The 15,860-nt window shown below is 43.4% G+C and overlaps 1 protein-coding gene across 2 annotated transcripts; it reads left to right on the forward strand.

The window, feature by feature from the left end:
- The first annotated feature begins 1,477 nt into the window (after positions 1-1,477).
- LOC129859605 (sterol 26-hydroxylase, mitochondrial-like) lies at positions 1,478-15,786 on the forward strand. 2 transcript variants are annotated; one of them, XM_055929596.1, is made up of 9 exons: positions 1,480-1,806; positions 4,322-4,512; positions 7,670-7,869; positions 8,105-8,302; positions 8,644-8,807; positions 11,237-11,403; positions 14,142-14,223; positions 14,398-14,604; positions 14,980-15,786. In XM_055929596.1, the coding sequence occupies exons 1-9, from the start codon at positions 1,540-1,542 to the stop codon at positions 15,094-15,096; spliced, it is 1,593 nt and encodes a 530-aa protein (XP_055785571.1). In that variant the 5' UTR covers positions 1,480-1,539; the 3' UTR covers positions 15,097-15,786. The 2 variants fall into 2 exon arrangements, 1 of the variants encoding a protein (XP_055785571.1); XR_008760192.1 differs by lacking the exon at positions 14,142-14,223 and having other exon boundaries at positions 1,478-1,806; positions 14,980-15,069.
- The last annotated feature ends 74 nt before the right edge of the window (positions 15,787-15,860 follow it).

The raw sequence follows: 15,860 nt of genomic DNA on the forward strand, positions 1-15,860 counted from the left end.
TTTGGCCCATTCCTCCATGCAGATCTCCTCTACAGTAGTGATGTTTTGGGGCTGTTGCTGGGCAACATGGACTTTCAACTCCCTCCAAAGATTTTCTATGGGGTTGAGATCTGGAGACTGGCTAGGCCACTCCAGGACCTTGAAATGCTTCTTACGAAGCCACTCCTTCGTTGCCCGGGCGGTGTGTTTGGGATCATTGTCATGCTGAAAGACCCAGCCACGTTTCATCTTCAATGCCCTTGCTGATGGAAGGAGGTTTTCACTCAAAATCTCACGATTCATGGCCCCATTCATTCTTTCCTTTACACGGATCAGTCGTCCTGGTCCCTTTGCAGAAAAACAGCCCCAAAACATGTTTCCACCCCCGTGCTTCACAGTAGGTATGGTGTTCTTTGGATGCAACTCAGCATTCTTTGTCCTCCAAACACAACGAGTTGAGTTTTTACCAAAAAGTTATATTTTGGTTTCATCTGACCATATGACATTCTCCCAATCTTCTTCTGGATCATCCAAATGCTCTCTAGCAAACTTCAGACGGGCCTGGACATGTACTGGCTTAAGCAGGGTGACACGTCTTGCACTGCAGGATTTGAGTCCCTGGCGGCATAGTGTGTTACTGATGGTAGGCTTTGTTACTTTGGTCCCAGCTCTCTGCAGGTCATTCACTAGGTCCCCCCCCGTGTGGTTCTGGGATTTTTGCTCACCGTTCTTGTGATCATTTTGACCCCACGGGGTGAGATCTTGTGTGGAGCCCCAGATCGAGGGAGATTATCAGTGGTCTTGTATGTCTTCCATTTCCTAATAATTGCTCCCAAAGTTGATTTCTTCAAACCAAGCTGCTTACCTATTGCAGATTCAGTCTTCCCAGCCTGGTGCAGGTCTACAATTTTGTTTCTGGTGTCCTTTGACAGCTCTTTGGTCTTGGCCATAATGGAGTTTGGAGTGTGACTGTTTGAGGTTGTGGACAGGTGTCTTTTATACTGATAACAAGTTCAAACAGGTGCCATTAATACAGGTAACGAGTGGAGGACAGAGGAGCCTCTTAAAGAAGGTCTGTGAGAGCCAGAAATCTTGTTTGTTTGTAGGTGACCAAATACTTATTTTCCACCATAATTTGCAAATAAATTCATAAAAAATCCTACAATGTGATTTTCCCCCCTCATTTTGTCTGTCATAGTTGAAGTGTACCTATGATGAAAATTACAGGCCTCTCTCATATTTTTAAGTGGGAGAACTTGCACAATTGGTGGCTGACTAAATACTTTTTTGCCCCACTGTATCTACCTCTATAGGGCCAATATCCCTACACATTTGTAAATATGGTCCTGGAACTGAACCTGCATATATTCTAGTGTGCTTGTTTTATCGTGTTCTTTTAATATCTCGTGTTTTGATTCTACCTTATTTTTAGTATTAAATGGTTCTTTGTGCATGTCATGTTGAAATGTGAAATTTATGGGCGAGTCCCAATGTACCGCAGGGCAAACTGTATTAAAAAGCCACAGGTGGCAGAATGTGCCTTTACCCGCTCTACTCAACATGTGTAGCCCTGCTGCGGTGACCAGGACGCTCCGACTCACAGTTCACCACGGCCAGACACTGTCAGTTGCGCTGGACGGCTTTGTGTCTGGTGGTCGGAGGTTCAAATCCGGAGCCAGCAGACACGTAGGACAAAATTTGCAGACAACGATAGAAACAAGTCCGGAGAAGTACAAAACAATAGACGATCTACGTGGACCTAGTTTGGCCACGACGGTGTATTGGCTGTTCGTGAAGGGATATGCAGATAAGAGCCATGCGATGCAGGTAAAATTAATCCCACAGTGCCTCGCTTAATTTCTGCTGTATGCCTAACTGCATACATGTAGTGAGTGCACGTTATCGAGTGAATTAAGGAATATCAACGTCATTTTTAACGATGTAGTCTAAGAAGCTAAATTCGATTTTCCATCACAATTATAATTAATGTGAGTTTAAGATTATTTTTTTTTACAAGAGAAAATGTAAGTAACTTTTATTAAACTATCCAGATCATTTTCCATCAATGGATGTCGATGTAACTTGTTTTGACGACTGCTATGATTAAACAAAGCCCGAGGTGTGGTGTATATACCACAAAACCCCGAGGTGCCTTATTGCAATTATAAACTGGTTACCAACGTAATTAGAACATATTATATATTTGTGTGTCATTCCCGTGGTACATGGTCTGACGTTATTTTGTCGCAGATGTAAAGACTACAAACAGTTATAAAATGGCCTATTTGCGAGATTGACTTGTTTCAATAGGCATAGGCTACTGACTAAAATCTGGGTTTATAATTGCAATTCAATTTTGCCATGGTTTGCTGAGCTAGATGCAGGTAGCCTATAGCCCCCTGATAGGCCAACATCTAATTTCAGGGAAAAGTCCACAATGAAACGGACAAATGTTTAGAATGATACATTTGCAATAGAGCTGTGACCATGATCACAATTGATAACTGCAGCACTCTCAACCGGTGCTCCCTTTTTCAGTCTCACCTCTGCCAATTGAATGAATGTATACTATTGTTACACAAAAATATGGTATAAGAATACCCTGTACTCATCAAGAAACAGCACATACAAACACCAGTACCTGGTTTCCTTTACCTATTGAACTCAAGAAGAAGAAAATAATAATGGTGAAATAGACCAGTTTACTGCTGTGCAATGTCACATGTACTGTATATCAATAAAGACTAGGGTAAGCCAATTTATTTTGTAGATATTCTTAATTGAAATAAATGATCAAGGTGGTTGTGGAAGTATTCTCAGGGTGATTATTGGGTTGTATAAACATGAGTGCTTTCCCCCCACAATGCTGGCCTTCAAATTTGTTTCTAAAATCAGGCAAGACTGGAGAGATAACAGGCTTGAGCCTGCTGCCGGAGGTTCAGAGAAACAACCCTTCTCTAACTGTGTAGCCTAATAGAAACCAGCTCTTTCAAAAGGGCATAATGCTGTCTTGAACTTGCATAGTTGAGCCTAATATAACCGTTACAAATGATCAAGTCATTTTGAGAAATAGGGCTCACATGCGAGACGTCACTTCGCAATAGAAACTTTCTCAGTTTGAAAAAATATCCTTTTCTATAATTCTCATTTGCACTTATGAATTTACCATGTTAAATAGAACTACTTCTTTATTTGTTAAACGTTAGCTCACAGAATTTAGAGTTTGCAAGCCTTGTACAACTTTTTTATCCCCTTCACAAACCATGGGCCGGACCAAACTGAAAGCATAATTGGCAGCAGGGAGATCCAATCATAACATTTGGAATTGAGTAGTACTGTGTAGAAAGCCAGTACATATGGTGGTTAAATCATTTCACATCCATGAAATGTATCATAGCATATTATTGAGGGGGGTCAAATTGGCTCTGATATTTGTGGGATCATGACCCCCACCCCCCCCCCCCCACCCCAAGTTATGCACCTGGCTTCATGGTTGATTTATGACTAATTAGGTTAGTAAGTAGTTTATATACACTGTGAACAAAACATTAGGAACACCTTCCTAATATTGAGTCCACCACCTTCTTCCCTCAAAACAGCCTAAATTTGTCGGGGTATGGACTATAAGGTGTCAAAAGCATTCCACGAGGATGCTGGCCCATATTGACTCCAACGCTTCCCACAGTTGGATCAAGTTGGCTGGATGTCCTTTGGGTGGTGGAACATTCTTGATACACACAGGAAACTGTTGAGCATGAAAAACCCAGCAGCGTTGTAGTTCTTGACACACTCAAACCGGTGCGCCTGGGGCGGCAGGGTAGCCTAGTGGTTAGAGCGTTGGACTAGTAACCGAAAGGTTGCAAGTTCAAATCCCCAAGCTGACAAGGTACAAATCTGTCGTTCTGCCCCTGAACAGGCAGTTAACCCACTGTTCCTAGGCCGTCATTGAAAATAAGAATTTGTTCTTAACTGACTTGCCTAGTTAAATAAAGGTAAAATAAAAATACCATACCCCGTTAAAAGGCACTTAAGTCTTTTGTCTTGCCCATTCACCCCCTGAATGGCACACATACATAATCCATGCCTCAAGGCTTAAAAATCATTTACCTGTCATATTCCCTTCATCTACACTGATTGAAGTGGATTTAACAGGTAACATCAATAAGGGATCATAGTTTTCACCTGGATTCATCTGGTCAGTCTGTCATGGAAGGAGCAGGTGTTCCTAATGTTTTGTATACTGAGAGTATATTTTGTGAATCATAAATTCACATTTAATATTGGACTGTCTCACTGTGCATTTCCAGAATCAAAGATCTTCTTCTCTTTTCCCCCAACCCAGGTTGAACACAAGAAACTGTACGGGCCCATCTGGCGCTCGCGGTTCGGCCCATTTGATGTGGTGAACGTGGCGTCTCCAGAGCTTATATCCCAGGTGATCCGCCAGGAGGGCCGCTACCCGGTCCGGACAGAGCTGCCACACTGGAAGGAGTACCGCGATATGAGGGGACAGGCCTATGGACTCCATGTGGAGTGAGTGGCCGATGAACCACATCAAGGACTATTATACTATAAGGACCATCAAGGTGTAGGAAAGGGAATGGATAATACTTGCTTACACCCACTGTTCCCTCAAAACAAAATTGGGGCACTGAGGACATTTTAGTTCTTGTGAGCAGAAACTTTAATGTGAGAATTTTGTGCAACTTCCGCCGCACGTTTACAGTAAACCCTGCAGCTGTACCATTACCATTTTAGACAGTAGCCAATAGGCTATTGTGGCTATTTGAGCATAATGTAGGTCTACTGTACCAACAAAACCAATGGAGCAAATCCCATAACATTTTCACGTGTAAATAGCTTTTGATTTCTGTGATATAGCTTACAGTAGCCTATATGTGGTGTTCAATTCAGGCCTAAATTGCATTTGATTTTTAATAACGTTTTTACATTATGAAACGCTTGATATTAATAATGTTTTACTTGGTTTGTAACACCATGGGCCAAATAGGTGACTTTAAATTGCATTGTATGATGCAAGAAACCACTTTACAAAATAAAATGTATTATTATTGACAACTTAGGATATGCATGTCTCAAAATACAACACTGCCCCTTTAATTAAGATGTAAGCTTTTTACCTGATTAGCTTTTCAAAGAGAGCTTGAAATGTGGCCTACAATAACTCCCCATTGCTGACCTACAGTGCCTTGCGAAAGTATTCACCCCCCTTGGCATTTGTCCTATTTTGTTGCCTTACAACCTGGAATTAAAATAGATTTTTGGGGGGGTTTGTATCATTTGATTTACTACCACTTTGAAGATGCAAAATATTTTTTGTGAAACAAACAAGAAATACAGAAAACTTGAGCGTGCATAACTATTCACCCCCCCAAAGTCAATACTTTGTAGAGCCACCTTTTGCAGCAATTACAGCTGCAAGTCTCTTGGGATATGTCTCGATAAGCTTGGCACATCTAGCCACTGGGATTTTTGCCCATTCTTCAAGTCAAAACTGCTCCAGCTCCTTCAAGCTGGATAGGTTCCTGCTGGTGTAGCATTCTTTAAGTAATACCACAGATTCTCAAATGGATTCAGGTCTGGGCTTTGACTTGGCCATTCCAAGAAGTTTAAAGGTTTCCCCTTAAACCACTCGAGTGTTGCTTTTGCAGTATGCTTAGTGTCGTTGTGCTGCTGGAAGGTGAACCTCTGTCCCAGTCTCAAATCTCTGAAACGTTTCAGAAGACAAACAGGTTTCCCTCAAGAATTTGCCTGTATTTAACGCCATCCATCATTCCTTCAATTCTGACCAGTTTCCCAGTCCCTGCCAATGAAAAACATCCCCACAGCATGATGCTGCCACCACCATGCTTTACTGTCGGGATGGTGTTCTCGGAGTGATGAGAGGTGTTGGGTTTGTGCCAGACATAGCGTTTTCCTTGATGGCCAAAAAGCAATTTTTTTGTCTCATCTGACTAGAGTACCTTCTTCCATATGTTTGGGGAGTCTCCCACATGCCTTTTGGCGAACACCAAACATGTTTGCTTATTTTTTTCTTTCAGCAATGGCTTTTTTCTGGCCACTCTTCCGTAAAGCCCATCTCTGTGGAGTGTATGGCTTAAAGTGGTCGTATGGACAGATACTCCAATCTCTGCTGTGGAGCTTTGCAGCTCCTTCAGGGTTATCTTTGGTCTCTTTGTTGCCTCTGATTAATGCCCTCCTTGCCTGGCCCGTGAGTTTTGGTGGGCGGCCCTCTCTTGGTAGGTTTGTTGTGGTGCCCTATTCTTTCAATTTTTTAAATAATGGATTTAAATGGTTCTCTGTGGGATGTTCAAAGTTTCTGATATTTTTTTAGAACCCAATCATGATCTGTACTTCTCCACAACTTTTTCCCTGACCTGTTTGGAGAGCTCCTTGGTCTTCATGGTGCCGCTTGCTTGGTGGTGCCCCTTGCTTAGTGGTGTTGCAGACTCTGGGGCCTTTCAGAACACGTGTACATATACTGAGATCATGTGACACTTAGATTGCACACCGGTGGACTTTATTTAATTAATTGTGTCTTCTGAAGGTAATTGGTTGCACCAGATCTTATTTAGGGGCTTCATAGCAAAGGGTTGTAATGCAAAAAAATAGGAAAAACGCCAAGGGGGTGAATACTTTTGCAAGGCACTGTTTATTTATGCAATAAGGCGGCACGGGGTTGTGGTATATGGCCAATATACCACAGCTAAGGGATGATCTCACGCACGACACAACGTGGAGTGGCTAGATACAGCCTGTCAGAAAAATCATCATTCAGGGCTCAAACCACCCAGTTCATAATTTTGATACGATCACAGAAAAAAACTTTAATCTATATAGTGCAAACTAATGCGGCGAACTCAGTAAAGTTCAACCTCTTGGGTCTCTGCATGGCATTTCTTCAGCGCGGCAGTCCTGGAGGAGGTGCGCAGCTTAGAGGGAACATTGCTTACACCCTATGCTTCAAAGATACACTATGACTGTTATTGGTAATAAATCATTGCCTTGGGTAAAAGCAATATTGGTCTGGTTTGAGGAAACCATGGTCCTACAGGTAAACTTGTTTCAGTAGAACCTCCACCTCAACTTTATCCATCTAACCTACAGGTAACTGCTAAAATAAAGGAAACGCCAACATAGCGTCTTAAATGGGGCATTGGGCCACCACTAGTCGCCAGAAAAGCTTGAATGCGCTTTCGCATAGATTCTACAAGTGTCTGGAACTCTATTGGAGGGATCTGACACCATTATTCCATGAGAATGTAATCGTTTTGTTGGTGGAAAATGCTGTCTCAGACACCGCTCTATAATCTTCCATAAGCGTTCAATTATGTTGAGATCTAGTGACTGACACACACACTTTAAACCCCCTTTGCTCCATTGAGAACCCTATTTCAAAGTCACTGAGATCTCTTCTAGCCACGGTAGCCAAAATAATAGGCAACTGGGCATTTTTAGACATGACCCGAAGCATGGTGGGATGTTCATCGCTTAATTAACTCAGGAACCACACCTGTGTGAAAGCAGCAGCTTTCAATGTACTTTGTATCCCTCGTTACTGAAGTTTTCCCTTTATTTTGGCCGTGACACGTAGATATACCTCCACCCCTTTATTCTGAATAGCTACTGTAGATTCACTGTCTGTCTCCTGTCCTCTCCTCTCCTACAGTAAAGACCTACAGTGGTACCGTATCCGTAGTGTCCTGAATCCCAAGATGCTGAAGCTAGCGGAGGTATCTGCGTATGCGCCTGTCATCCACCAGGTGGTAGGGGACCTGCTACAGCGTATTGAGAGGCTCCGCCTCCGCAGTCAGGACCACACCACTGTACCAGACCTCACCGCAGAGCTCTACAAGTTTGGCTTTGAAGGTGTGATACCATTGATTCATTCAGTGTTTTTTTGATGCTTTTAACCCCTTCAGAAACACACACACACACACCCAGTGGGGTTGGAAGCCAGGGTCTGCCACAGTGCCCCTAGGGCAGCTTAGGTAAAGTGCCTTGCTCAGGGGCACAACGGCAGGAGATGGCATCTCGGATACCTAGAATCCCCACCAGCTCTGTGTAGTCCTCATTGTTCACTGTGTTCTCTCCGTCCCTGCAGGGATCTCTTCCATCCTGTTTGAGACGCGGCTGGGTTGTCTGCAGGAGGAGATCCCTAAGGACACGCTGAAGTTCATCGCTGCAGCCAACGACATGCTAACCCTGTCTGAGACCGTCCTCTTCCTCCCGCTCTGGACACGCAACGTCCTGCCCTTCTGGAAACGATTTATCCAAGCCTGGGACGACCTGGTGAATGTAGGTATGTTTGTAAATAATGTTAGGGTCTCCATCTATTGAGCGACAAGCGGACTTAAATGTGTAGGTGGAAAGTAGACATGGTAGGTTCGACCTCTACAATGGAAGCATATGGTTGTTTCTATTGCCCTGTCAATTGCACGTCAGCCACTGTCAGCCGCTAAGCACTGTTGAGAAGTGTCGGAAATCGCAGACCTATGTGGGAACTTTGTTAATGTGGGAGGCAACCCGTCTGCCTAGGGAGACTAACTGTTGAGCTATGTTCACTATTGAGACTCATTTTGTGTTTGTGTGTGTCCCCTACATGAATGTGTGTGTTCAATGTATTTCTTTATAAACCCTCAGCTCAGCGTCTGATTGACCATAAGTTGGCGCAGGTGGATGCCCAGGTGCTTGCTGGGAAGCAGGTGGAGGGGATGTATCTCACCTACCTGCTGTCCTGTGATAAACTGACCCTGGGAGAGGTGTACATCTGCGTCACAGAGCTGTTGCTGGGCGGAGTGGACACGGTGAGGGTCATGGGAGGAGAGGGTCATGGGAGGTCATACAGAGAGGAGGGTGGTGCCATACACAACAGCAGGTTCACGTTCAGTAGGGTACACCGTAAACAAACCGTTTGCAACAGAAAATGAACATGTGAATTTCTCATTGGCAAAATGCTATTATTTCCTCTACATTTCAAAGTGTTTTCTTCTGTTTTGTGCCTACTGGACACGTCCTATGGAATGGGTGGAGGTGTATTTTGGCTTTAAGATGACATGATTCTCCCCAGGCCATAAATACTGAGACCATTTCCTTTAGTTTGTTGACATATATATATATATATTTGCAGTGTAACTTTTTATTTGTTTTAGAGGGTACAAAATGTACTCATACACAAACGCATGTAACCAAAGACAAACACACAGTAACCATACAAACACAGCAGGATCTGCCCGACTGCATTCCCTGGAGCAGTCTGGGCTTGTCTTTGTCAAGCGCTGCTTGCTGCTCTCTGGAATATGTTGCTGAGTAAAACACAAGCCTCGAGCTCTATTTATTCCACCTTTTATGTAACGTCATCGAGATAAAAAATGTGTTTTGCTCACTGGGAATCAGTGTTCTCACTTTTATTCAATGACTAGATGTCACTTGAAATGATCTAATGTTCCAAAGTAAATTCCTCAGCTGCTTTGATGATGAATTTATGTCAATAAATGTTGATGATCACTGATAACTTGTCTCTGATACAGCCTCCACCACTCCCTCAACTTTTAATATATATATATTTTTAAACATCAGCATTTTAATTGTCCAAGTCAAATTTCCCCGCAGGGACAATAAAGTATACTGAACAAAAATCTAAACGCAACAATTTCAAAGATTTTACTGAGTTACAGTTCATTTAAGGAAATCAGTCAACTAAAATGTATTAATTAGGCCCTAATCTATGGATTTCACATGACTGGGAACACAGATACGCATCTGTTGGTCACAGATACCTTAAAAGAAAAAGTAGAGCCTGCCGAGTGGCGCAGCGGTCTAAGGCACTGCAGTGCTTGAGGCGTCACTACAGATCCAGGTTTGATCCCGCACTGTGTCGCAGCCGGCCGCGACTGGGAGACCCATGAGGCGACGCATAATTGTCCCAGCGTCATCCGGGTTAGGGGAGGGCGCACGTACTCTGACACGGTCGCCAGTTGTACCGTGTTTCCTCCGACACATTGTTGTGGCTGGTTTACGGGTTAAACGAGCAGTGTGTCAAGAAGCAGTGCGGCTTGGCAGGGTCTTGTTTCGGAGGACGCGTGGCCTCTCGACCTTCACCTCTCCCGAGTCCGTATGGGAGTTGCAACGATGGGACAAGACTGTAACTACCAATTGGGGTAAAAATAATGATAAAATGAGAGAAAAGTTGGGGTATGTATCAGAAAACCAGTCAGTAGCTGGTGTGACCACCATTGCAGCGCGACACATCTCTTTCACATAGAGTCGATCAGGCTGTTGATTGTGGCATGTTGTCTTACTCCTCTTCAATGGCTGTGCAAAGTTGCTGGATATGGGCGGGAACTGGAACAAGCTGTTGTACACGTCGATCCAAATTATCCCAAACATGCTCAATGGGTAACATGTCTGGTGAGAATGTCCCAGTTCTTGCATATTCAGCTTCCAGGAATTGTGTTCAGATCCTTGCGATATGGGGCAGTGCATTATCATGCTGAAACATGAGGTGATGGCAGCGGATGAATGGCACGACAATGGGCCTTAGATACCGTGATGAGATCCTCTGTGATTTCAAATTGCCATTGCTAAAATGCAACTGTGTTCGTTGTCCGTAGCTTATGCCTGCCTATAGCATAACCCCACCACCACCACCATGGGGCACTCTGTTTACAATGTCGACATCATCAAACAGCTCGCGCACACGACACCATACACGTGGTCTGCGGTTGGGAGGCCGGTTGGACGTACTGCCAAATTCTCTAAAACAACATTGGAGGCGGCTTATGGTAGAGTAATGAACATTCAATTATCTGGCAACAGCTCTGGTGGACATTCCTGCAATCAGCATACCAATTGCACGCTCCTTCAAAACTTGAAACATCTGTGGCAGTGTAGTGTGACAAAACTGCACATTTTAAAACATACTTTTATTGTCCCCAGCACAAGGTGCACCTGTGTAATGGTCATGCTTTTTAATCAGCTTCTTGATGTGCCACTTGTCAGGTGGATGGATTATCTTGGCAAAGGAGAAATGCTCACTAACAATTGTGCACAACATTTGAGAGAAATAAGCTTTTTGTGATAATGGACAATTTCTGGGATCTTTTCTATTTCAGCTCATGAAACATGGGACCAACACTTTACATGGTGCGTTTATATTTTTGTTCCGTATATATCATATCACTTCACCCTAAGTAAACCCCTCTTTCTTTCTATCGCTCTTCTCCTTTCGCCTCAGACGTCCAACACCTTGTCGTGGGCATTGTACCTCTTGGCTCGCGACGCCGCGTCCCAGGACAGGCTGTACCGTGAGATCATGTCCGTGTGTCCGGGAAGACAGCAGCCCAGATCAGAGGACCTGAGCAGGATGCCCTACCTGAAGGCTGTCATCAAGGAGACTCTAAGGTGAATACACACACGCACGTAGGCACAGATGCATGTACACGTACACACATCCAGGTTCTGAGGTGAACACACACACGCACCAAGAACAGCGACCTGCAACTGGCCTCTTGTTTTGAGCATGCCTGGTCAAAGAGTTTGTGTGCTTGCATTTCCCTTTCCCTAATTATACTGATGAAGATAATGACTGATAAGTGAGTGCAGAGGGTGGAGGTATGGGACATGCTTTTTGGACAGTGTATATAAGGGGGGGGGCGGCAGTGTCCTTATATAACCTGAATGGTGTGTTCAAGTTTCATAAAGAACAGGTGTAAACTAACAGCGAAATGCTTACGGGCCCTTCCCAACAATGCAGAATACAATATATATTTTTTTATAAGAATAATAAATAAAAAAACATTAACACAAGGAATAAATACACAATAAGTAATGTTTACTTGGCTATATACACGGGGTACCAATACTGAGTCGATGCGCAGGTGTATGAGGTAATTGAGGTAGATATGTACATATCGGTAAGGGTAACGTGACTAGGCAACAGGATAGGATAGATAATAGACAGAAGCAGCAGTGTATGTGATGAGTGTGGATGTGTGTGTGTGGCAAATGTGTGCCTGTGTGTACGTGTTGTCTGTGGGTGAGTATGTGTTAGTGTAAGTATGTGTCAAAAAGAGTGTGCAAAAAGGGTCAATGCAGATAGTCTAGGTAGCTACAGTTGAAGTTTACATACACTTATGTTGGATTCATTTCTTGTTAACAAACTATCATTTTGGCAAGTCGGTTAGGACATCTACTTTGTAGATGACAAGTAATTTTCCCAACAATTATTTAAGGACAGATTATTTCACTGTATCACAATTCCAATGGGTCAGAAGTTTACATACACTAAGTTGACTGTGCCTTTAAACAGCTTGGAAAATTCCAGAAAATGATGTCATGGCCTTAGAAGCTAGATAGGCTAATTGACATCATTTGAGTCAATTGGAGGTATACCTGTGGATGTATTTCAAGGCCTACCTTCAAACTCAGTGCCTCTTCGCTTGACATCATGGGAAAATCAAAAGAAATCAGCCAAGACCTCAGATTATTTTTTAGACATCCACAAATCTGGAAATTGCTCCCAAGGATGAATGAACCAAACATCTGAAGGTACCACGTTCATCTGTACAAACAATAGTACGCAAGTATAAACAGCATGGGACCACGCAGCCGTCATACCGCTCAGGAAGGAGACGCGTTCTGTCTCCTAGAGATGAACGTACTTTGGTGCGAAAAGTGCAAATCAATCCCAGAACAACAGCAAAGGACCTTGTGAAGATGCTGGAGGAAACGGGTACAAAAGTATCTATATCCACAGTAAAACGAGTCCTATATCGACATAACCTGAAAGGTCGCTCAGCAAGTAAGAAGCCACTGCTCCAAAACCGCCATAAAAAAGGCAGACTACGGTTTGCAACTGCACATGGGGACAAAGATCGTACTTTTTGGAGACATGTCTTCTGGTCTGATGAAACTAAAATATAACTGTTTGGCCATAATGACCATCGTTATGTTTGTAGGAAAAAGGGGGGTGCTTGCAAGCCGAAGAACACCATCCCAACTGTGAAGCACAGGGGTGGCAGCATCATGTTGTGGGGGTGCTTTGCTGCAGGGGGGACTGGTGCACTTCACAAAATAGATGGCATCATGAGGTAGGAAAATGATGTGGATATATTGAAGCAACATCTCAAGACATCAGTAAGGAAGTAAAAGCTTGGTCGCAAATGGGTCTTCCAAATGGACAATGACCCCAAGCATACTTCCAAAGTTGTGGCAAAATGGCTTAAGGGCAACAAAGTCAATGTATTGGAGTGGCCATCACAAAGCCCTGACCTCGATCCTATAGAAAATTTGTGGGCAGAACTGAAAAAGCGTGTGCGAGCAAGGAGGCCTACAAACTTGACTCGGTTACACCAGCTCTGTCAGGAGGAATGAGCCAACATTCACCCAACTTATTGTGGGAGGCTTGTGGAAACGTTTGACCCAAGTTAAACAATTTAAATGCAATGCTACCAAATACTAATTGAGTGTGTGTAAACTTCTGACCCATTGGGAATGTGATGAAATAAATAAAAGCTGAAATAAATAATTATCTACTATTATTTGGACATTTCACATTCTTAAAATAAAGTGGTGATCCTAACTGACCTAAAACAGGGAATTTTTACTCGGATTAAATGTCAGGAATTGTGAAAAACTGAGTTTAAATGTATTTGGCTACGGTGTATGTAAACTTCCGACTTCAACTGTATATGGTTAACTATTAACTAGAAGCTGTTCAGGAGACATTTTGCTCCCAGACTTAGCGCTCCGGTACCGTTTGCTGTGCTGTAGCAGATGATTTGGGTGGCTGGAGTCTTTGACAATTTTTAGGGCCTTCCTCTGACACCACCTTGTATAGAAATCCTGAATGACAGGCTTATAGAAGGAAAATGGCCCCCTCCACCTCTTCCTTTTTGGTCATAGCCATTTCTCCCGTGTGTCCTTGATTTTCTAATGATTCAAATGCTCAGTAACAGCATCTAGGTCAGAATCACAACCTGCCATTGCCAACTCTTTCTGGTGTTTAGGTGGATTAAAACTTTACCAAATACCAATGCTAAGTACCTTACTACCTTACTGAACCTTCCTAGCCACACAAAGGTTTATTTAAGGCAGTCCCTACAGAGGCTCCCATGTTGCTGAAGCTGTTCTCTCTTCAGGATGTACCCTGTAGTTCCAGGGAATGGCCGTCTAACCGTAGACAATGACGTTGTTGTGGACAACTACTGGTTCCCAAAGAAGGTAGGGGCAGGCGATGAAGAGAGAAAGATATCAACACCCCTCTCTTTCACCTTTGTCAATACTTAAGAAATCGAAAAAAAAAATCCCCCGAAGGATGTGATGTAATTTCCATGAAATTCTGTCAGTCTCTCTTTACTTCCTATATATCTACTTCCTCCTATTCCCCTCTCCCAGACCCAGTTCCATCTGTGTCACTATGCTGCCAGTCATGACGAGGGGGAGTTTGTGGATGCAGAGTGTTTCAAGCCTGAGCGTTGGCTGCGAGGGCACCCAGAGTCATACCAACACCACCCCTACAGCTCTATACCCTTCGGGGTGGGCGTGAGAGCCTGTGTGGGCAAGAGAGTGGCAGAGCTAGAGATGTACTTTGCACTCTCCAGGGTGAGTAAGATTAGTATTGAGTAATAAAAAGCCATCAGTGCCAAAATGATGTTACCAGACGGTTGAAGGTGATTGTTGTTGGATGATTTTGTCCATCATCTGCGGTGATTTGCTAATGGTAAATCCCCAGAAGCAATTGGAGAGAGTGTGGGAACTTAAGTGTGCAACACTTCCAACAGGGGTGACGAACCCCATTTTTATGAGCGGCGCAATATTCTGCTTTTACTGTCCCAGTTGGCAAAATTTGGCATGGGACATTATAAAAGACTTAATTTTATGGTTGTAAACTGATTCTCTGGCTAGAGAGACGTCAGACAACCAGGTGGCTCATTAACACTAAACCCTTGACCTTGAACTCTTGTCCCTCCTCTACAGCTGATGCAGCATTATGAGATCCAGCCAGAGGATGGGGCCCCGACCACAGAGCCCAAGACTAGAACACTGCTCATCCCGTCCAAACCCATCACCCTGCGCTTCCTACCCCGAGCCTGAGGAGGGTGCCAGGGAGTTATAGAAAGAGATTGACAGGAGGGTCTGGTGTTGTGATGTGATAACCTCCAGTCCCCTAGATCCCCTTAAACATAGCCGCAGGAAGTAGTTTGGGGTGGGGGGGGTGGGGTGCTGCTGAGAAATAAAGTTTGCTCGTGCTATAGATAGCTTATATCAGTCCGCTAATACAGAACTAGTAAAGGCCCACGTTTGTGAAACAATAATAATATTATTATTTTATTTTTTATGATCATTTTTCAGGGGGTGCAGCAGCACCCTCAGCACCCCTATTTCCTGTGGCTATGCCATCAAATCAAATCTGATTCATATCAGGCATATCAGAGGTGTATGACTGAGACCTTTGTTCTGTTGACCTTTACTACGACGCTAATACTTACAGATTGATCTGCCCCTTAATAAATGCACATTGGTGTTGAGGAGAAATGTATCACTGTGTGTGTGTGTGTGTGTGTGTGTGTGAAGGGCAACAAAATATAATATCATTAGATGCTAATACACTTTGAATATTTGTCTAGGGTATTGGCCATCAACCTTTTACTTCATTAAAAGTCTCTATGAAATGTGAACTAATGTGCCCACATTGGTTTCCTATGTCCTATATGAGCATTTAACAAGTGCTGGAAACTCTGTGGTCCATACAAAGATTAAAAGATGGGTTTTATTTACGTTAAATATTAGTTTGTATTGGTGTTATTTATTAGGTTTAACTAAAGGGGGAAAGTACGTTGTGTTAAATACAGCAGGTT

The sequence above is a fragment of the Salvelinus fontinalis genome, chromosome 7, assembly GCF_029448725.1.
Source record: "Salvelinus fontinalis isolate EN_2023a chromosome 7, ASM2944872v1, whole genome shotgun sequence".
In the NCBI taxonomy this organism is placed as follows: domain Eukaryota; kingdom Metazoa; phylum Chordata; class Actinopteri; order Salmoniformes; family Salmonidae; genus Salvelinus; species Salvelinus fontinalis.